At 43.9% G+C, this 22,872-nt stretch overlaps 1 protein-coding gene across 5 annotated transcripts in view; it reads left to right on the top strand.

Annotated features, from left to right (window-relative positions):
• Positions 1 to 22,872, top strand: part of Nmnat3 (nicotinamide nucleotide adenylyltransferase 3) — a 49,800-nt gene that overhangs the window by 14,605 nt on the left and 12,323 nt on the right. For 3 of the 5 annotated variants that reach the window (XM_013034686.1, XM_013034684.1, XM_013034685.1), the window contains 3 exons: positions 5,614 to 5,704; positions 6,665 to 6,809; positions 9,100 to 9,251. In XM_013034686.1, the coding sequence (XP_012890140.1) occupies positions 6,766 to 6,809; positions 9,100 to 9,251 (196 nt within the window). In that variant the 5' untranslated portion in view covers positions 5,614 to 5,704; positions 6,665 to 6,765. The remainder of the gene's footprint in view (positions 1 to 5,613; positions 5,705 to 6,664; positions 6,810 to 9,099; positions 9,252 to 22,872) is intronic. The other 2 variants (XM_013034687.1, XM_013034688.1) reach the window with 2 other exon arrangements.

The raw sequence follows: 22,872 nt of genomic DNA, 5'->3' as shown, positions 1-22,872 counted from the left end.
ACTGCACCACGCACGTGGTATTCAGGTAAGGGGTAGGTTTATTCAATGGAAGGTTGGCACTCCACGTGGCTGGGAAAGGCCTGGGAAAGAGAGAGAGCTAGGAAAGAGAGAGGAAAGAGAGAGAAAAGAGCTAGAAAAGAGCAAAGAGATAGCGTCTGGGCCTGGGCTAGGCCTTATCTAGGGTGACCTCAGCGGATGCAGATGTGACCTCTTCCAGGTGTCCCAGTGGCCTAGGTAACACAGGTACTGGGTGGAGACTTTGCTGTGAGGAGGGTGGAGTCTGCTAGCCATCCAGAAGCGGACCTTACAGTCTCCAGCCTGATCTTACAGGGCTCTTGGTGGAGACCTAAAGAACATTGGAACTGTATAGAACAGGCCAGAATGGGTTCTAGAAGCACTGTTTTGTAAGGAAAGGAGTATGTAGCTTTCCAGCTCTTCCTTCTCCTGGGGAAGAGGAAAGCCACATTGGAGAAGGCTTATTTCGCAGCAGCAGATGAGGAGTGACCAGTGTGCTGAGGTTTGGACAGAGAGTCCAGGCAGCTCACCTTGGCAGCAGAGAGAGAGGTCCGCCACAAGAGAAGCACTCACAAGGACATGAACATGGAGAGAAGGGGAGAAGTGGCTGCAGTAAGGGCCCTGAACTATGGCAACAGGAACTACAATGTGCCAGGGCCAGATTGGGTGGGATAGTCCATTTGCATCTTTGCCCAGAGACTGGGACCCTGAAGCCTAGGTAGTCTCTGCCCTGAGACCCACCTAGCCCAGGATGCACCCACACAGGCCATCCTGACTCATGGCAGATGTCACCCATGGTTTTCAGGGCTTGGAGTCCCAGCACTTAATGACGGGAAGGCAGTTGAAAGTCATTGACAGCATTGGTGGCATGGTCTGTAGATAAAATGCCAAGTGACTAGCTTCTAGAGACTCTAACCCCAAGGAGGTCAGGCCAGCTTCTCCCTGTCAGAGCAACCTCTGGCCTTGGAATTATTTGTCATGAATGTATGTGAAACCATTGGTGGAATTTTTAGTCCATTTTGTGTTTATTTTCCCCTCTAAATCACTTGGAAACGTACTTTCCTTGAGCTAAGGTCTCATACAGGGACTACTCTGAAAAAAAGAGGGGAGGGAAGATTTTATGAACCTTAAAGCGGAAACCATGTGATGGATGCCAGTATTTAGTTCTAATACCTGAGTCTTCATATTTCTAAATGTTTTCTGCCCTACAAATATCTCTTATATCATGCTTTCTGTCAGAGTATTCATATATATATATATATATATATATATATATATATATAATTACCATGACAATTTTCTCTGTCTTGGACAGCCAGTGTTGAAGGCTAATGAGATATTCCCCCTTTGAAGGGAAACTGTGAAATGTTCCCTGAAGGGTTTTAGAAATAAGATAGAAACTTCTCCCCTGGAGCCATGTCGGTGACTTCAGCCTTGAGGAAGGGAAATGGAGTTGAGAATCACTCCTGGTTCCTTTTTACCCTATGCTTCTCTGCATTTATTACCTTCCCGGAAAGGGTCCTCCCCATCTTTCACTGTTTGCCTTGAAAGGTGGATGTCAGTTGAGCTGGGATGAGGTTGTGTGTGGTGACACATCCCTCCAGCCCCCAACTTCAACGGGATGGAAGATCTTGCTGTTTATTGGCCATTCTCTCTGTGGGGTCAAATGGAATTCCAGGCCTGAGGTGGAACTTGGAGCCCAGAGTTCCAAATCCAGTTCTGTTATTAACTCACCAATAATCTCAGCTAAGCAGCTTTGCCTCAGTTTCCTCAACTACCTGATAGATTAATTTGACCACGTGATAGCATTCTCATAAATAGAAACACGAAGTAGGTTAAGTGCTAACGTTCTCACCTGTAATCCTAGGTGATATCTGAGGATCAAGGTTCAAAGCCAGCTGGGGGTAGGAAAATCTGTGAGATTCTTAATCTTTAATTAAACCCAGAAAAGTGGACTTAATAGAACAACAGCTTTTAGTGAAAAAGATAAGGGACAGTGCCCAAGCTCTGAGTTTAAGCCCCAGTACTGGCATAAAACAAAACAACTTTTTCTTCATGCCCTGGCTTTCTGCTTCAGGAGAGGGCATTGCACTGAGCAGAGTGTCGGATGGTCATTTGTTTTAACCTGTGCTAGCTGTCATCTCTCATACATCCCACTTGCTGGAGGCCAGAATTTTAATTCCATCAAATGCCACCCAAGAACATACAGTTATTTGGGGATAGCTGTTATAAACACTGAAACTTCCCTCCAACAGCTCTGGGACTCCTCTGACGGCTGTAACAAATTCCCACGAACTTGGTAGCTTAAAACAACAGAAATTAATTTTTCTCACTTCTGCAAATCAAAGGTCTGAAATCAGTATCCAAAGGTCAAAGTCAAGGCATCCGCAGAGCTGCTTTCCCTTCCGAAACTCCAGAGGGAATGTGTTGCTCATCTAGGCGAGCTTTCCAGTGGCTGCCAACACGCCTTGGCTCAGTGCCACATCACTGCAGTCTCAAGAGGAGCCTCTCCAAGTCCTCCCTGTTTCCCTTCACAATGCCTGCTTATTTCTCTGTGTCAGATGTCCTTACCTTCCCCCTTACAAAGATACCCATGCTTGTCTTAAGCACCTCTGCCTTAATTTAATCACATTTGCAGGGACCTTTTCTCCAATGAACATAACATTTACTGATACTTGTGGAGAACAGTATCCAGCCTACTGTGTGTGTGTGTGTGTGTGTGTGTGTGTGTGTGTGTGTGTGTTTACCTCTTTTCCAATAAACTTTAACCTACTGCTGAAGCATGCTCTATATTTCCTTTGAACTCTCTAGCAGAACTTATTTTCATTCACAAAGAAGGGAATTCTTTTGCTTTGTGCGCTGAAATATTGGCTTCAAAGGTGACGTTGGCAGAAACAAGGTCACACAGAAAATCTCTAGCTGACAAGCTCTTTGGATTGAGGGCTGGGACTGCATGCACAACTACAGCACTTGAGGTACAAATGTGCCTATCTTCTCTTTTTGATCTGGAAACATGTAGGTGAGCGACAGCTTTCCTGCCCTAGCAGTGTTTTTTGTTGTTGTTGTTTTTTTTTTCCACCTTCTTGTGTGTGACCCATGCAGACACACACCAGTACTGGGACTTGAACTTAGGAACTGTCCCTTAGCTTTTTTACTCAAGGTTGGTGCTCTGCCACTTGAGCCCCGGCTCCACTTCTAGCTTTTTGGTGGTTAACTGGAGTATGGAAGAGTTTGCTGCCTTGGTTGGCTTTGGACTATATTCCTTAGATCTCAGCCTCCTGAGTTGCTAGGATTACAGGTGTAAGCCACTGTTGCTTAGCTTTACCTTCCTTCTTGTAGCTCAAACTCCATTCAAACCTTGGAAAACATGTTTCAAATGTGACTGGATGAGTACACGGGTATTCCACTGTTACTAATAACAATGGCCTGTGTTGGAACTGGAAGTGCCCAGGACCAGGACAAAAGCATATCTCGCAGGCAGTTAGCATCATTCCAATACAAGGATGAGGTTTGTGAGCATACACTGAACTGACAGAATTCAATCTCTGCTCCTTCAGACACTGTCTACCCATGACATGGTTTTGGACACGGCCTTGCCCTGGCCACTTACATGCTAATATCTTACACTTCATTGTCCAATCTTACTGCAGACCTACATACTCATAAATTAAACCATATGGCTCAGCATATCCTGTGCATTCCAGGATTTGGTCAAGAATGGCCCAAACTACTGTTAATTTCAGCAGGACTCCCTCTGTTCAGTACCTATATATTATAGAGGCTGTAGGACAAGAGTGTGGACCAGGCAGATAGAGAACACATTTCTGTGTTCAAGCACATAGGAGTGCCCCAGATAATGCCTGACCTCTTGTCCTTGATTAAGAAAACAAGATGATAGAGCAGAGCTCCCCCCACTAGCATGAAGAGACTTCGTAAAGTGTACAATAAACTTTGATTGCTTTATGCCGCTAAGATTTGAGGTCTGTTTGTTATTGCAGCTTACGTGGCCTCTCCTGACTAACACAGTCCGTCAAGGTCACTCCACTAGTGGCTTTGATTCCACATCTGGCCAGCTTCTTATCGAACTGGTGTCTATGAATCTCCATAGACCTATAGACACACATAAACAAGGTCAAGACCAGAGCTGTAGATCTGGGCACTGTTTGTGGAAATGTGGGACAGTGTGAGGAGAAAGGCATAAGGATTTATTCTGTGGACGTAATGGGAGCTTCTTGCTTTCTCATCCCTTTTTCTCTCCTTTTGTTTGTGGTCACAGCCCGCTGGTACGTAGGGCAGACTATTTCTCATGTGTTCTGGCGGTTGGCTTCAGCTTATTGATAACTGCTCACTCACTCCTAAAACTGCTTAAAAAAAAAAACCAAAACTTCATAAACTCTGAAGCCTGGAAATAGCCCAAGTGACTGGAGGTTTTTCTCTCTTGTAAATGTTTTGAGTATTGTGTCCACAAATTGCAAATCAAGGAGCTCAATTTTGAGGCCCAGCTGTTATTTGGAAAAGACCCATCTAGGAATGCAGACTCTTTGCAAAAATGATTGTGCTTTGGTTTTTTTTTTTTTTTTGTCAAGTACCAGAAAACCATTAAGCTACCAAGCCATATGGCAAATGCCCACTCAGAGCAGTAGTAAGAACATACCATCATGAATCTGTTTTTTGAGGGTGAGGGGCGTGGGGGAGGAGTGGTGAGTAGCTAGGACAACGTCTAGGTTTTCATTGATGTACACAAAAGCAGATTCACTGCTGTACAGTTCAGCCTTCTAGAATCCTGAGCAAGGATTTTCCCCTTCCTATAAAAAATTCATACAAAAATTAAATTATAGTAGATTTTTTTCCCTAAGTATATTTCCCTTTCAAACAATACGCGCTTGAGTTACTACATATAAAATAGATTTAACTGGGGCAATAGGAACTTCTGAAAGTATACATACTTTTGTCATTTCTTTATATACTATTTCAGTAAACATTCATCAGATATCAGTATATCAGTTAGAATTAGGTTCAGCAACATATAGAAGAGAAAACTTAAAAAGAAAACAAAACAAAACCAAAAAGAAAACCAGTAGTAGCTTAGAAGGTGATTTCTCCCCCTGGTAAAAGATTCCTAGAGGTTAAATAGTCCAGGGCTGGTACAGTAGCATCAAGGTTATCAGAGCCCTGCTTTTGTCTTCTCTGTAAAACTGTAGTTGGATCTTGTACTCAGAACCCACGATCACTGCCCATGCCCACGTAGAAAACAGGAGAAAAGTGTGTCTTTCCATTTTATGGCCAGACCTTTATCATATGGCCTCTTCCTGCTGCCAAGGAGTCTGGGAAATGTAGCAACATGGCCAGCAAAATACAGGGATTTTGGGACTGAAAAGGAAAAGTCGAATGGATTCTGGAAGATTCTGCCAGCAGAGTCTGCTGATGTATGTTTTGTTTGCTGGCCTGGAACCTTCTCTAGAGCAGAAGCAGATTGTTCCTCTTTTCTCCAGCACAGCAGCTGACGGGCGGTGGTTTTATTATCTGCTGCTCTCCTTCCTCCTAGCGGACTTCAGGTACTTCTCACCTCCTTTTCCCTCGTCTGCTTTTTGTTCCAAGTTGGCAAGTCTGCCATGGGGACTTGTCCAGGGACAAAGGAGGCTTGGAGCTGAGCTGTGTTATTTGGCGCTGGTGGAGGACCACAGTCATGGTATGTTGAGTTGGGCTTCCTGGGGAGCGGGGGGAGGGAATGTGGTGCCATCTCCCCAGGGCAAGTTGGGCTGAGCAGCCTGCCTAAGCTGAAGGATGCTGAGCATTTGCCCAAAGGCTGCCAGGTTATGATCATAGGGGACTAGAAACATGGCAGAGTCTTTTCCAAACAATATAAACAAGCATCTGGTGGCAGGGAGAGAGAACTGTGGATTCTGTTTTGAACCTAATGAAAGAAAGGAGCCAAAGTCTTTGGAGAGCACCACACAGAGCCAGATAACTGTAAAGAGGGTCAGCTCCAGACACTCTCAGGAAAGGGATGTGTAATTATCGCTGTTTTCTACGGGGCTCCCTGAACCTTGGAGAGTAGATTAGGCAACTTAACAGAGTACAGGCACAAAGCCCTTCCTTCCAGGCGTGTGACATAACTGAGCTTTAGCTTCAACCTGTAATGTATCTCCAGCACAGTGCAGCCATCACTCAATAACCACAGTAACTGTACTTGAGCTCCACGGGTTACAGCCACTGAAATGAGTCCCAAAGATACCAGTGTGGCATTGCCAGGGACCTCCTTCCAGTCCTGTGCTCTCTTCAGATCTTCCGGAAGTTCTCCAAGCTGAAGAGCTAGGAGCTGGGCCTCCTGCTTTCCTGCGAGTCTCATAATTAGGACGAGGACTTAATTAGCATTTTGTTTCCTCCAAGGGGTGGCTGGCAGAGAATCTTCACTCTGACATGGAAGGCGCATTTTGCTTTTGTTCTTAGTAGCATTGTGGGCCCGTAGAAACAGCAGGCGAATCCAACAAAGTTGACATCAACAAAAGTACCAGACTTCAAGTTCACGTAGGGGCTGATTGCCCGGGAGAAGTTGACACATTCTCATACATGGAAATGATCGCCCTGGGTCCTGAAAAATGTGGTTGGCAATCCATGAATACAAACCGTATCTCTTGTTTCCTTTAAGATGAGAAGTCTGGTCAAGAGGTCTGTGCAAAGAAGGATGCTTGTAGAATCCATTTCCATTCTGCCCAAAGCCATCTGTTTTATGTCTAATAATAAACAGGGATGTGTGCAGCCACATTCTTGGGTTGGGCTTACTGCAGGGACAGGTAAGTTGATGGCATCCCAAGCAATATTAGCATCAGATACCTGCAGTGGCTCACCTTCCCTTCTGGGTCTCTGTGACAAGTCTCTGGGGAAGAGCCACAGGAAGAAAAGTCGGTGGCAGTTCCAGGGCCAGTCAGAAGGCAATGATGACATGTCACAGGTGCAGGAGTAGCAGGGCAGGGAGGGGACACGGCGTAACTGTCCAGGGATACAGGGTGACGAGGGCCTTCCTGGAGGCCTTGGTGGCGCTGGCAGGAACAGAGTGGTACCATTGGCTAGCAGGATGAAAATGCTGTCTGGGCTGACCCAACTGGAGAGGGAGCCGAGGCCAGAGGCAGAATCTAGCTTAATGATAGATTCTGAGACGGAATTCTCACCATTTTAAATCCTCAGTAGTGATTATTGTTCACTCTGCCGGCCTCCATTACCTGCTTATTGACACAGCAGCCTGGGGTGGGACCCATCTCCTCCACTTACTGGTCCCGCTACATATCACTGGATGAGAAGGCAGATGGGTCTCATATTACCTGCATTTGCCTTGTGTCTAGTGAGGTATGTGCTCAAGCCAGAAGCCGGTTTGCCTCTGGAACCTGTCTGTTTCTACCGGAGCATTGTATTTCTCTGAGCTAGCTTGGATGGGTTATTAGTGGATGTTCTGACCCCATTACTGAGCCTGGTCCTGTGCACTTGCTGGGTTCTCCAGCTTGGGATATGACCAGGATAATGCAAGGACACAGAGCAGTGTGGCTCAGGCTGTCACAGGCATGGAAAGAAAAGACAGAGAGGCCCGAGTCCTTGGCTCTCCTCAGCATCAGCCCTCATCACCATTGATATCGCCTTTGAAGCAAATGAAGTTTACAGTTTCTGGAAATTCTGGAGGAGGGGGGGAATGAATCAGAACCGCAGGTGTCGCAAAATGCTGTAGTTATGTGTTATAATGGCTCACAAATTGTATATTTTGTAAGAATGAAATGAAATATTGACAGGCTTCAGAATAGGTGTGAGAAAAACAAAAACAAAACAACAACTAGCCATCTTCTTCAAATACCTCATCAGGAGGCTGCTCTCCCAAACAAGCTCAGCGCACTTTGTAAATAACATCTCATTAAACCACTTCACCCTCTTCCCCCACTCCCTGCAAAGCCACTGCCACTGATGGCAGCAGCTTGAAGACTGCTTTCTTTGCACACTGCAGGGGGTGTGCCTGTTCCCACAGAGAAAGCCTGGAGAACCTACACTGTGCCTACTGATTTTCTTCTTCCTTGTGTTGCTCCATACAGAGCCAGAACAAACCAACTCTTTATGTGTTTGGGAAGGGCAGTTGGCCTTCCCACCACCAGGGAACAGGTCTCCTGTCCAGTGCTACCAGTCAGTGCTCTGTGCTAGCCTGTATAGAGTGTAGTCTATTTTGGACCAGCCTTTGTGCTTGGAGGTGAAATCCAGCTGACCAATGCATAAGACGCACACATGAGCACATTTTGTCATTACTGTGACATGTAATTTACTGATGGTAAATGTCACCTGACCCATGCCAGGGGGTCAGAAAGTAAAAGTCAGAAAAGCTAGCGGCCTTCTGCGCTTATCAGCAACCCAACAGATGTCACCCAGCTCTGTGGGATCCTTTCGGCTTCCCACCAGAGTCTGTGAGGGTAAATACATGCCTGTGCACACACATATTCTTGGGGCTGGAATGAACCTCAGACCATTTGTGTTCTAGCCCATGAGATAGAAACAATATCTACAGGGGGTTCTGAAAAGACACTTGGGTTCTGATTAGGAAGGACAGCTCCTTGCTCTTTTGGCTTGCTTTGATTGAGGTCACAATGGCCGCCACTCCAGCAACAATCTTAAAACCATGAGGGAAAAAGCCAAAAGAATTGTAAGCAGATGTTGAGCTCCTGCTCTAATACCATCCGCTGCATACCTGTAGACCCGTGGTCATGTGAGAAACAAATGGGCATGTTTGTTTATACTGCTAAGGTCCGACTTCTGGGACTTAAAGACAGCTGCATCCCTCACTGATAACTGGCCCCTAGCAGGCATTCAACAAATAGTATAAATAATAATGTGATCATCTGCACTGGGTCTTAACAGACTGGGATGAGCTGATAGGGTTCAGGTTGGAGGAATGATCAGCTTATATGGAAACATAAAGCCAGAGGCCATGGGGGAATCTCATGGAGTATGACTCAAGCAGTTGAGCAGGTAAGGTGATAGCTTGTGCCGGTTTAGACCCTGATCTGGACACTTGTCTTGCTGCCAGCTCACTGACCTGTGTGCTTGTTCCCATAGAGGCAGGGTGGCCACTGCCACAGGCGTGGACGTCCCTGAGAAGATGAAGAGCCAGATCCCCGTGGTGCTTCTGGCCTGTGGCTCCTTCAACCCGATCACCAACATGCACCTGCGCTTGTTTGAAGTGGCCAGAGATCACCTGCACCAAACAGGTCAGTCAGGGGCCCCAGCTTAGCAGAATTGACAGGCGGGCTGTGCAGGGTTATGCTGGCTGCTGTCCTTGTCACCATTAGTAAAACTGTTCATCTGATTCATTCACCACAGCACGTGGGGCATACATTTACTACAGGGTGTGTGTAGTTCATGTCTGGCCACCACAGTGAACATGTCTCTGTGTCTTTCCACCCCACTCACCTTTCACAAATGCTGAAGACACTGGGCCTCCATGGGGGCCTCCTTCCTGGTGCTCTCTGCATGGACCTGTGTGGTCCAGTGAATCAAGTGCCTTTGAGCTCCTTTTCTGTTCTTCAGAAGGTCAACAAGCATTCTCTAATGGGTTTTAACATGTGCTCCTTTTGAAGAGTATATCCTAGACCGTTACTAATAAATCTCCTTAGCATTTCTGGTATAGACAGCATGACTTAGCCTAAAATATGTGATCTATGATAAATATCTGACCAAGGAGTATTCTATCTCTTTGGCTTTCTATTTCCATATTGAAGGAGTGAAATGGCATTCAGAATCTGCACATGTGTCTCCAGAGATTGTAAGTCATTTATATGTCTGTATCAGACACAGATGAAAAGATTTACTTCTTATGTGTTCATATATGTTGAATATATTCATAAACTTTGGGCCTTGGCACTACCGCTGAACTATTTTGTTCAAGGCTAGTTTTACCACTTGAGTCACAGCACCACTTCTGGATTTTCCTGAGTAGTTTAGTGGATATAAGAGTTTCACAGACTTTCCTGCCCCAGCTGGCTTTGAAAATGCAATGCTTACCTCTCAGCCTCCTGAGTAGCTAGGATGACAGGCATGAGCCACCGGCACCCAGTGCATTTTAAAGAAAATGTTTTCTTATGCAACATTTCATTATTGAAAAGAACAGAAATGAATGTCTCTGACTGGTAAAGAATGAGCACTTGCAAAGGAATGTCTAAAATCCAAACATGTGTATGTGTGAAAATAAAACTAGGAAAATCAAGGGTATGGGTGGGTTGGGGAGAGATAGGGAAATGATGGAAGTAATATTAATGGGTGACATTGGTAGGATGTATTATACTCACAGTCTCCAGGTTGAATTGAAACCCCTTTGTACAACTACTCAAAGATAATTTTAAAAGACAACCAATATATATTAATTAAGATACAGCTGGGGGCTGGGAAGGTGGCTCAGTGGTAGAGCGCTTGCCTTGCATGTATGAGGCCCTGGGTTCGATTCCTCAGCACCACATAAGCAGAAAAAAGCCGCAAGTGGCGCTGTGGCTTAAGTGGTAGAGCGCTAGCCTTGAGCTGAAGAGCTGAGGGACAGCGCCCAGGCCCAGAGTTCAGGCCCCATGACCGAACCCAAAAAAAAAAGATACAGCTGGCCAAATGAGCAGTATCATATGAGCCATGTGTAGTATGTCCTTTTGCCTGCAAGTATATTCTTGCCTTGCATCGTGTGCCCTATGGCTTTTCCAAGTGGAATTCTTTAGGCTGGATGAGTTTGTGTAGTGAACATCTTGTGGCTTTTAAAACTTGATTTTTTTTTTTTTTTGCTGTTGTTCTTGTTTACCGATTTTTGATGGAAATTATTCAGCCTAAAGTATTACTAGTCAATAGCTTCAGACAAACCTAAAGCATCTATTGACTTTATTAAGAATTCAAGCTTTATTTCTCTTAAGATATTGGACATAGTCCCAGTTGTAAATGGTTGTTTGCCCAACACATAGGCACAGACTTACGGGATGGAGGCTGAATTAAATTTAGATCCTGATTTCTGTTATGTGGATGGTTTCTGATCAATATAATTGGCCTATATTTCAGCAACAATCCACTTGCATTTTTTTTTCCTAAATCAAATGTCAGTTTAATTAATACTTATCCTTTAACAACTAGTTAGCACCTGTTTGTTTTATATACTTAACATACAGTCCTACCCTTCTAACTATTCACCAGTGTGTATGGGAAGAAGTGCCTTGGTTACTCTTCTAACAGCCCTATAAGGTGCCTTGTGTTTTGCTTTTGTTGGTTGTGGAACCTGTCTCTTTGCATCCCTGAGTTCTTTTTGCTTAAAGGTAGTGCTCTACCACTTTGAGTCACAGCTCCACTTCCCGTTTTCTGGTGGTTAATTGTAGATAAGAATCTTAACAGACTTTTCTGCCAGGGCCAGCTTTGAAACTCAATCCTCAGACTTCAGCCCTTGGAGTAGCTAGGATTACAGTTGTGAGTCACCAGTACCTGTTTTATAAATGACGTCAAAATTCAGTGAGGTCACACACAGGGAAGTGGTAGAGCCTGTCTCCCTCATAACCAACCATGCTATACTGCCTCCATTCATTCAACAGATCTCTTGTTGAGATCTGTGTTCTATGTTCTATCTATCATCTGTCTTCTATGTATGTCAGTGCTGTGCTAAATAGAAGGGCACACGGGAACAGATGCATCCCCCTGTGTTCCCAATAGGGGCAGACATTAATCCGAGCCCCCTGAAATTACCTAAGTTTCAAGAGAACAGTTCCGATGCAACCAGTGTGAAGAATGGGGTGATTTGACATAGATAGAGTCCAAGGGAAGACCCTGTCAAATGCCTGGATCAACTTTTGCAGTCATGGCTGTTGTTTTCCTGCATGCCTGGAAACTCACAAGTAAGGACACGATTTATTCCTTGTGAACTCCAACTACTGTGAGATGCCATCACTTTTTTTTCTGAGAGCTCACAAAGTAATCAGTTTCAGGCGCTTCCTTAATTTTGTTCTGGTTCAAATTCAGAGTTCCAAACTATGGATTCCAGAATCCATTCTTTATGCTTTTATTATGGCGACTTAACAGATGCCTACAGAGAGAATGTTAATTTTCCAGAGGCATGGAACAGACATGGAAGTCATCTGCCTCTCTTGTGACCTAGGGGTAGGCTGCAGGAAGCTTCTGCCTGGAAGACCCCACTGTGGCTTGCTGCATAGCCAAACTCAGCCCTGGCCTGGTTGTTCCTGGGTCCTGGGATTTCTTCTCTGTCTTCTTCTCTTAGTGTTGAAACCTACTAAAGAATGCACAACAAACTTCAAAGGAATCACTCCTGTCTGGGACCTTTGGGTCACAGAAGGAAGTCTGGCTTAGCAGTCAGCCCTAGAGTCAAACCTGGTATGTGACCTTGAGCAGCTCACTCCATCCTTCCAGCTTGTATCTCCTCCGTTGTCTCACAAGACTACTTCCTAAGCTTACAAGATTATTTTCTTTAAGACTTAAATAAGATATACACAGAGTGTCCAGCCCTTGAAATATATGCAAGAGATATTTGGCCTCTTCTCTTACATTTTGAGTAGGCCCCAAGTCAGTGCTAGCCAAGACTAGCAAGTTACCATAATATTCTCATATCTATGCATAGAAGTGAGAAACCCACAGAACAGTCTTCTTTTAGCTCTTTCTTGCTACTTTATGATGTTACTTCCTAACGATCTTCCCTACCCTCCACATGCTTGTGGCATCCCAGATTAAATTGCATCATAAAGATAAACAGCCTAGTCCAAAGCCCTGTCCTTTCTCCCCGCCCCCCATCCCCTGGCCCCCACTCTCTTTGGACAACCTTGAGAAGGATGAAGGTATTTTATGATTCCTGGTTTTTTTTTCCCCTCTGTGACCTGCATGTTAACGGGAAGCATATTTATTGTGATACCATTTATACCAGCAATTTTCTATGTTCGATAAGAATGTCTGATGGGTGTCCAAGGTGAAGTGAAGTGTGGCACTTTGGCACTACCCCTGTGATTTTTAGTTTTAATTCTCTCTCAAACAGTAGGGAGAGAATTAAATGAACCCTGATAAAGTGGTACAGTATGATCTGAGATCAGGGGTGAAATTAAGCTGTAATAATTCCACTTAAGGTAGAGAGCCCCCAGTTCTGTTCCTTCTGGGCTTTCAGAGAAACCAAGATAGCATGAGTAAATATTGCATACGTTTTTGAGCTCACACAGATCTTTATTTGTCAAATAGAGTGATTTTAATATATATTCATAGGCAGTGCTACAGCTTAGTTTGGTGGGAAAAATGGTCAATTTTACATTTCTAATTTAAAAGATTTTTTTCTCCTGAAGAAGATAGTTGTAAGAATGTTGGATTATCCCAGCAGTTGTTTCAAACCAAGATATTTTTCCCTTAGCCTGTGAGAGGCCTCAAAGATTAGAGATTACATGTGTTCCATTATTGCAAAAAAGAAGCGCTTCTCTGACTTAATTAAAAAAAAATCATTCTTAGGAGAGGAACACAAAGGCTGATCATATAAAATAATGTTTATCGAAATGAACCCCAGAAAATAGAAATGAGGGCTCTTTTCCCTTCATTAAAAAAAAAATCAGTGTTTTTCTTACCCTTCTCTTTCTGTCTGGAGACATGATTCTGATGAGTCAAATCTGGGAAGGGTCTGGGAAGAGTCAGTTTCCTTGGTGAATGTTCCATCCCTGCACCTGGCCTTCACTGCCCCAAGCTGTGCCAAAGGGGAACCATTACCTTCATGAGCTTTGAGAGATCCCCATCCCTTTCCTCTTTCTCTACCTTCACCCCTTTTCCACAACCAAATACAGCTGAAACATTTCCATGGTCTTATACTTTGTTCATTTAGTTTCACTCTTGGTCCTCAAAAGAAAAAGTTGTTGTAAACTACATAGTCCAAAGTATCTGGAATCTAAAAAGAATGCTCAAACTGAACCATAAAAATACACTCAAACCTGGGTGCTGGTGACTCAAGTCTGTAATCCTAGCTACTTAGGAGGCTGAGATCTGAGGATCAAAGCTCAAAGCCAGTCCAGGCAGGGAAGTCCATGAGACTTCCAATTAGCAGCGGGAAGTAGAGCTGTGGTTCAAAGTGGTAGAGGCTAAACTTGAGCAAAAGAGCTCAAAGACACCCAGTCCCTGAGTTCAAGCCCAACAGCTGATAAAACAAAAAACAAAAAACACTCAATTCAACAAAGAAATGGACAAAAGACACAAAGAGACAGTTCATTGAAGGATTTACAGTTAGCAAATAAGCACATGAAAGGATATTTAACAACATTAACCAGCAGAGGCATGCAATTTAAAACCCACAGTAAGACAGACATAATTACATACCACCCAGAGTGCTACAATAACAAATGAGGATAACACCACAAACTTCAGGGATGTCCTCATGACTGAAAATAATGGCTAACATGGCACAGAACACACACTGGCAACTTCTTAAGAAACTAAACCTATGGGCCCAGCCATTGTACCATGGGCCTTTATCCCAGAGAAATGAAATCACGTTCAAATTCCGGTACCAAAGTGTTCATTGTAGCTCCATTCATAACAATGCCCCCAAACTGCACTATTCTTAATAGCTCCAAACTATAAGCTACCCAGATGTCCTTCAAAGGCTGAATATATCTGTACCATACAATGTTCCCTGGCAATAAAAAAAAATCATGAACAGATTTTCTGCAGCAACTTGAGGAGAATCTCTAGAGAGTAATTCTGAGTCTAAAATGCCAAGCTTAAACTGGGTACCTGTGGCTCATGCCTATAATCCTACCTACTTAGGAGGCTGAGATCTGAGGATAAAGGTTGGAAGCCAGCCTGGAAAGTCTGTGAGACTCTTCCCTCCAATTAACTATCAAAAAAGGCAGATGTATTGCTGTGGCTCAAAGTGGTAAAGCACTAGCCTTGAGCAAAAAAGTTCAGGGACAACACCCAGGCTTTGAGTTCAAGTCCCAGAATTGGTATACATGCGGTGTGCGTGTGCGCGCGCACACACACATGCCAAGCCTAAATAGTCACAGGGCAGATGATCCCACTTAGATAATGTTCTTGAAATTACTCAATTATGTAAGGAAATTGCTAGTCATGATGTGTTTGGGATGAGATTGTGGCAAGAGGACAGAAAATGGTGTAGACTCTAAGGAGCAGTACAAGTGGTATGCTAGAAGCATGCATATCTTTTTTGTTTTATTGTTGGTCATGGGTTTTGAATCCTGGGCCTGAGCACTGTCCCTGAGCTCTTCCGTTTAAGGCAAGTGCTCTACCACTTGAGCCACATGCCACTTCTGGTTTTCTGGAGGTTAATTGGAGATAAGACTCTCATGGACTTTCCTGCCCCGGGCTAGCTTTGAATCATGATCCTCAGATCTCAGTCTCCTGAGTAGCTTGGATGACTGGCATGAGCCACTAGCACCCCGCTAGCATGTATGTTTTGACAATGCTGGTGACGTGAAAAATCCAGATGTGATGAAATTTCATACAAGTGAGACACACTCACACACTCTGTGTATACACACACAAAAATGTGTTAAATGGGTACAGATAAAACTGCTGAAATCTAAGCAAGATCTATGAATTCTCTCATTATCTAGAATATCAAGCCCACTGGTTAGATTTTAGCAATTATCTAATAATTATCCATATCTAGGATGCAGAAATCATTGTAAGATGTTACCATTGGGAGTAGCTCGGTAAAGGATATGTGGGATCACTTGATGGATTTTTTTTCATACAACTATATAAATCAATAGTTCCCCCCAAATTAAAATTATAATTCTTAAAAAACCCACAAAAAACTGAAACAACATATTTTATTAATGCAACCGTGAGTTCTTCACCGAACCTCCTCCATGCCAGGGATTTTCAAACAGCCACTTCATGTCCTGTACACAACTCTGGAGTGGGGTGAATGACAACAATCCCATGTCACAGGAATAAGAATGTTGAAATCTGGGGAGGAAGCGTGTCCTGCAAGGGCTTGGCCAACTCTGTCTCAGGCATGCAGAGACAGTTTTGTTTGTCCACCTGCCATGCCAAGGGATGCCCCTTCTCTTGGGCATCCGGTTCTGTTTGTCACCCCTGGCTTTAGCTATTACCGTTGGGCCAACTAGTCACACCAATCACTTCGCTCCCTGTGGAGACAGCTCCAAGGCTGATATGCCAGGGCTGCTAACCATCTCTGCCTTCCAAATGGGAAGTGATGGTCATCCAGAGTCAGGGACTAGCATTTGGCTCCTCTGCCAAGCAGACCATTAAGAGAACCCATGCAAAGAGCATTCAGAAAAGCCAGGCCAGCATCACGGAAGACAGTCGATGAAGTAGAATTCCCAGCAGCACAAAGGGCATTAATTAAAACGAATTGAATAGATGTGGCTGTATAAATATTCCTGAAGATGAGGTTGTCGAGACACAGTTAGACCTTGGGGAAATTTATGAGTTACTGATAATTATGGGGAAAATAAATTTGAAAGGACAAAATCATTTAAGAATAAATTTTATAAACTAATGAGATTGGTAACTTGCAGGGATGAGTGAGGAGTGAAGGGGATGGAGGATGGGGAAGGAATTAGAAACTAGGATCAGCAATGAGCCCCTGTCTTGAGTGTGTGTCTCTTTTTATAGCTCTTAATCTCACAATGTAGAAACATACCAGAAAAACTAAATATATAATTAAAGCCTACCAGGACGCCACGGGGAACTCAAGAAGAAATACCAATAGTAACAGATGAGCCTCACGTAACCATCCAAAGGCAGAAGGAGGAGAAAGAACAACCTCAGGACATTGAAAGCAGCAACATGACTGGAGTCATGTGTCTATTGCAAAGGCCCTAAACACTAGTATTGTCCTCGGTGAGCAAAGGGTGGTTAAAATTACCTCATATAATCCTAAGGTCAAGCAAATGAGGAAATAATTGTGGATGTCAGCGCCAGGTTCGTTTTGTTGTTGTTGTTGTTGCTGCTGCTGCTGTTTTTCTACTATTGAAAAAAAGGAGGAAAGGCCAGAGTGAACACTCTTTACTTTGGATTTGGAATGATAGGTTTAAGTAAGAACACAATTTTGTATGTGTACCTGGGGGGGTGGATAGTTATAGAAATAAATATGGAGAGGAAGATGATGATGACAGTGCTAACAAGGGCTTCACTCCTGGCTACTCATAGAGGTGATGCTGACAGCAGTGATGTTAGAGGTGGTAGTGGTGGTATGTTGCTGGCAGCCCATCGAGGGGAAGTTGGTGGGTGCTGTTGCTGGTGTACGTCATGCTAATGGTCTCAGAGGTCATAGTACAATTGAAGTGCTCCTGTTATTGTGATAGCAACAATGGAGATCGTTTTGGCCAGCGGCCCTGATGGTTAGTTGATGCTTGCAGTATTGGTGATCAGGTAGCTAAACCTGGATGACCAGGGCAAGAAGTTTGTGTTTAAGCTGTAAAAATACTTTAGCATCTCATGATCCCCAGATGTCATCTGCTCCTGGTGCCCAGTGTTTCACAAAGCATGGTCCTCCGAATGCTCATCCAACAGAAGGATCCATAAAAGCCAAACTAGAGCTAGCTAATCCTGGCACGTACATCACGTCCTTGGAGAGTCAGTATACGTCCCCACGTGTCAGGGACTCTCAGAGGATCTGCCTTCGGCAGTAAAATTCTGCTTTGTTTTATCTGCCCCAGTATTCCTCAAGCATATTGGGTCACTGACCCCTTTTTCGTTAGAAAAAATGGTACAGATCTGTTAGAGAAATACTCACAATACTTGAAGTAAAAGGGGAAATAAACCCTAGAAGAAAAAAATTTTAAAAAGCATTTCCCTGTAGGGACTAATTTGCAAGTGTTTGGTAAGAATGGATGGCTTTGGGTGAGTTTGGATTGTTTACATTGCAAGTGCAAAAGATCATCTTAAATTTGCCCAAGCAGAGTTGACCGAGGAATATTTTCGACATGTAAATTAAAGGCATTATTAGAAGAAGCAAACCTCAGAAATGAAATTGAACTAACTCTACACAGTATGTACAACCTAAGAAACTGTATTCTTTTATTCCATACTTATAAAAACTGGTAATTTAGCTGTTGTAGGAAAGTGGCCCTTGTTTACTTTGGTGCCTAGGGCTGGGTTAACAAAATAACCTTGGATGGCTGAACAGAATAATCTCTCTATAGTTAATGCCAATCTGTAGTTGTCTACTAGCAGTAAGAATCGCCTGGGAAAAAAACTAGTCTTATTACCAGGGAGCAGGCTTGGGTGCAGTCTGGAAGATGCACTTTTTTTTGGGGGGGGGAGGGAAGGTACTGGTCCTAGGACTTGAACTCAGGGCCTGGCTGCTGTCCCTGAGCTCTTTTGCTCAAGGCTAGTGCTTTACCACTTGAACCACAGCACCACTTATGGCTTTTTTGGTAACTAATTGGAGATAAGAGTCTCGTGGGTTTTCCTGTCCAGGCCGGCTTTGAACTTTGAGCCTCCTGATTAGCTAAGATTACAGATGTGAGCCACAGTGCCCAGCAGAATGCACTTTTTTTTGGGGGGGGGTCCAGTCGTGGGGCCTGAACTCTGAGCCTGGGTGATGTCCCTCAGCTCTTCATCTCAAGGCTAGCACTCTAACCACTTGAGCCACAGTGCCACTTCTGGCTTTTTTCTTTTTGCTTATGTGGTGCTGAGGAATCAAACCCAGGGCCTTGGCATGCAAGGCAAGCGCTCTACCACTGAGCCACCTTCCCAGCCCGCATTTTTTTTTTTTAGGATGCACTTTTTTTTTAAAACCAGTGAGATCAGTGCAGACTTCCCTTTGAAAACTGCAGAAGAACTGATGTTAAAACATTGTGACCTTCGGGCCTGGCACTGATCTGAGGATCATGGTTTCAAACCAGCCCCAGCAGGAAAGCCTATGAAACACTCTCATCTCCAATAAACTATTCAGAAAAGGCCAGAAGTGGTTCTGTGGCTCAAATGACAGAGCAAAAGATGCCTCGAGCCAGGCGCCAGTAGCTCACAGAGGCTGAAATCTGAAGATCGCGGTTTGAGGCCAGCTGGGGCAGAAAAGTCCTTTTGAGATTCCTATCTCCAATTAATTACTCAAAAGCCAGAATTGGTGCTGTGGCTCAAGTGGTAGAGTGCTAGCCTTAAGCAGAAAGAAGCCCAAGGACAGTGTCCCAAGTTCTGAGTTCAAGCCCTACGACTGGCAAAAAAACAAAAACAAACAGGAAACCACATTGTCCTCTTTGGGTCGTTCTACCCATTATTGGTTTTGGAGCAAATTCCTGTTTCAGGCTTTGGTTCTTGCCAGTTTGGGGAGCAACCTGAGTGGGCAAGTTGACTGGTGGGTCATTCAGATCTCTTCTCTAATTCAATGTCTTTAACCTTGAGGGTAGCAAGCCATAACCCCACCAGATATATATTAAAGAATTAGGAAAATGGCTTCTTGGTTTTTGTGATCCCCTTCCCATCTCTGAATAATCATTAGTCTTAACACGAAAAATGCAAAAGAAGGTAACTAAGCAGTTTAAATTTCATCCATAAAATTAAGCCCAGTGTTTCACCACAGCATTTAACTCCATGACCTTTTTTATTGAATCCCCTGGCAGATCTTGGACAGTTTCCTTGAGTGTAAATTACCATGAAGGTAAATTGAAAATGTATCAAAAATGGGCAAAGATATTAGTGCAGAATCAGGAAGTCATCAAGCTTCAGTTGTTCTGAAGATTTTAAAAAATTGTCCTTTCAATACAATTAAAGGGAGGGAACCAGAAAGTCTTTCAGACCCAGAAGGGAACTTTTGATGCCATGAAATATTGCTGCTCTGTTGTTTACTTGGCCAAGCCTTTACAAAGTTGCACACAAAGAAAGCGAGATATTTTGGAAATAAAGAGAAACCTCATACTGACAAAGCCCAGCACCTGAAAAATTCTGGAGAGCAGAGGGAGCTGGGTAATGGGTAGGACGAGTTGTGTTGATTGAGAGAAAGACACGACACAGACAGAAGCAAAGGAAATCGAGGGCAGACAGAAGAACAGCAAGGACTGAGGGCTGAAGAGGAAGAGTGGGTAATCACACTTCCAGTGGCTCACTGTAGTTCCAAAGGCCAAAACTCTACTTAGGGGCAGCAGGATTCCAAAATCTGCTTTTCTGTCTACCCCAGGTTTCTGCAATCTGGGCATGTGGTGGCCTTCAAAAGTGATGGGTGTTTGCTGCAGAGCAGAACACGGAATGGAACAGTAAATAGGAGGTCTCACAGCTATTCAGGCTGCACAGGCTAAGAGCTCTCTGGCTGAAGAAACTAACAAACAAACAAACCAAAAAAAAATGTGTTAAATATGCTTAGAATTGGATGAGGAAATTATAGCAAGGTTGCCCAGATGGTTCTAAAGCCTTTCTTACTTCATGCTTTCCAGGCTTAACCTTGGAGGGTCAGTTTAATCACAATAGTATCTTTTTGAAAACATACATACCATTTGGTTGAGATCTTGGCCTTTTCTTCTTCTCCTCTCCCTCTCTCCCTTTCTCCCTTTCTCTTGTACTATCCCCCAGCTTTCTTTTTTGCTTATTCCATTCCCGACACTGGTTACAGTTGCTCCTCATCTCTCATAGATTTCTGCCTTTCAAGGCCTTGTTTCCAATGTGCTTTTCAGCCAGCACAGTCAAAGAGAAAAAAAAGCAAGTGAACAAAACAGTGCAGAAATGAACAGGGGCTCTGGCTGTGCCTGTGCTCTCACCCATGAGGACCGGACCCTGTGCTTCTCCCAGCAGAAGTCCTGAAACTAAGTCTGTACAAATCTGGATGGAATCTGTCTGTGCTCTCCTGGGCCATTGTAGCAGAGAATTCCCTGATGCTTTTCTCAGTCATTCTGATACATGTGGTTTTGTTTTAAATATGTATAGTAATTCTTAATAAAATGCTGATAAATGTGCCAAGGGGTTCTCTCAGAAAATAATGAAGTTTTTACATTTTTTGGAATTGCCATTAATGTCTTTGTGGCTTTGTGGTTTGAAAGGCAGCTGGAATTTTAAGCAGCAGTAACATTTGATTGAACTCCAGTCTTGCAGAGGGAGATGGTTGTATTTTTCAGGTCAGTTCACAAGGAGCTTGTTTCTCTATCCTGCCCTGGAGGGATCGGCTTTAAAGCCAGGTCACTCACAGAAAGGTAGGGTTGTCTTATGTCCTCTTTGTCCCTCACTGACTTAGCTACCACCTCCCCAAACTTCCCAGCCTCTCATCAGGACAGTAGAATAGGAAAAGCATAGACAGACCCAGGTTCAAATCCTAACCCTTCATTTTGGGTGTCCTATTAGAATCTGTGTTCCTGTTTACTGTACTGTAACTAGGACTTAGTGCATATTGAACCTCCCCAATCTTGGTGGTATAAATTGAGTATTTTGGTAGTAGGTCAGGAAACTGGACAGAGTATCATGAGGGTGCTTGACTCTGGATGGCTGGAGACAGAGCTCATCTGGAGATTTCTTCATTCACATCTGGCGGCTGGGCTGGATATCTCTCTGCATAGGCTAGCTTAGGATTTCATAGTATGGTACCTGTATTCTAAAGCTAAGTACTCCAGAATCCCCAAGATAGAAGTTACTTGTCACTTCTACTATTGGGTAAGGGAGTCTCATGGGGGAGAACCCAGACTCTCCAGAAGCCTGGGGCTGGGACATGATGTTGTGGTCATGTTTGGAAAAGACATTCTGCCCCAGCTCTCTCCTCTACTGAGCCCACTGGGCCCAAAAGTAGAGGCAGCATCCAGTGTTGAGTACCTGAGACATGCCTTGAACTTAAACTCTTCATGAGCTATCTAATTCTAACCAGGTAGGTGTTGAAGATGTGAAGTATGTGGATGTTTCCATATACCTTTTTTGTTTGTTTGTTATTTCTATATAAGATATCAGTTGCATCCGAAACATCAAATACGGGGGCATGCTAGAATAAGCAGTTGGCCACAGATCTGTGAGTTAGCTGGGACAAATACATTCCTCCCCACCTGTTCCAGGATCTAGGGGAAAATGGGAAATGGGAGGGGTAGCGACCACCTGGAATATTCTTCTCAGAAGATGTGGCACAGGTGCAGGATTGCAAGCTCCACCGAGCAAGCAAGTTCTATGCCTCTGTTTACATTCCATTTGCGAATATCCTATTGGTCAGAGCGAGTCTCATGGCCAAACCTAAAGTCAAGGGGTGGGGAAATATATCTACCGTTGTGTTAAGCTGTAATGGCAGTGTGAGGGATTGGGACCAATAATTCAATCTACTACAGCCATTTTCCAGCACAGAGAAAATTGGATAGGATTTTTGTGGTATTACAGCTAGTATTTAACTGTATAATTGTGTATGCAAAACACCCATATAAAGTCGTCAGTTATAAAATTGCTAATAAAAGACTAATTCAGCAATACCAAGTAGCATTTATCCCAGGTATTCAAGGACAATATACTATAAAGATACCTATTAATATCTCATATTACTAAGATGACATATATTTTTTATGAACCCTAAATCATCATCTCAATACATACTTAAGTCATCCAATAAAATCCAGTGTCTACCCAGGAATTTTTCTAACTCTCTTACTAAATTCGAACTATAAGGATCTCTCCCCAGCATGATGGGTAATGGCTTCACACTTCAGAAATAGCAGTGTTAGGGCTGGGAAGGTGGCTCAGTGGTAGAGTGCTTGCCTTGCATGCCTGAGGCCCTGGGTTCGATTCCTCAGCACCACATAAGCAAAAAGAAAAAAAGCCGGAAGTGGTGCTGTGGCTCAAGTGGTAGAGCGCTAGCCTTGAACTTAAGAGCTGAGGGACAGCGCCCAGGCCCAGAATTCAGGCCCCATGACCGGACCCAAAAAAAAAAAAAAGAAATAGCAGTGTTAGATAGTTGTC

The sequence above is a fragment of the Dipodomys ordii genome, unplaced genomic scaffold, assembly GCF_000151885.1.
Source record: "Dipodomys ordii isolate 6190 unplaced genomic scaffold, Dord_2.0 Scaffold193, whole genome shotgun sequence".
Lineage (NCBI taxonomy): Eukaryota > Metazoa > Chordata > Mammalia > Rodentia > Heteromyidae > Dipodomys > Dipodomys ordii.
Note: the sequence above shows the minus strand (reverse complement) of the source record. Positions and strands in the feature narration are given on the sequence as shown.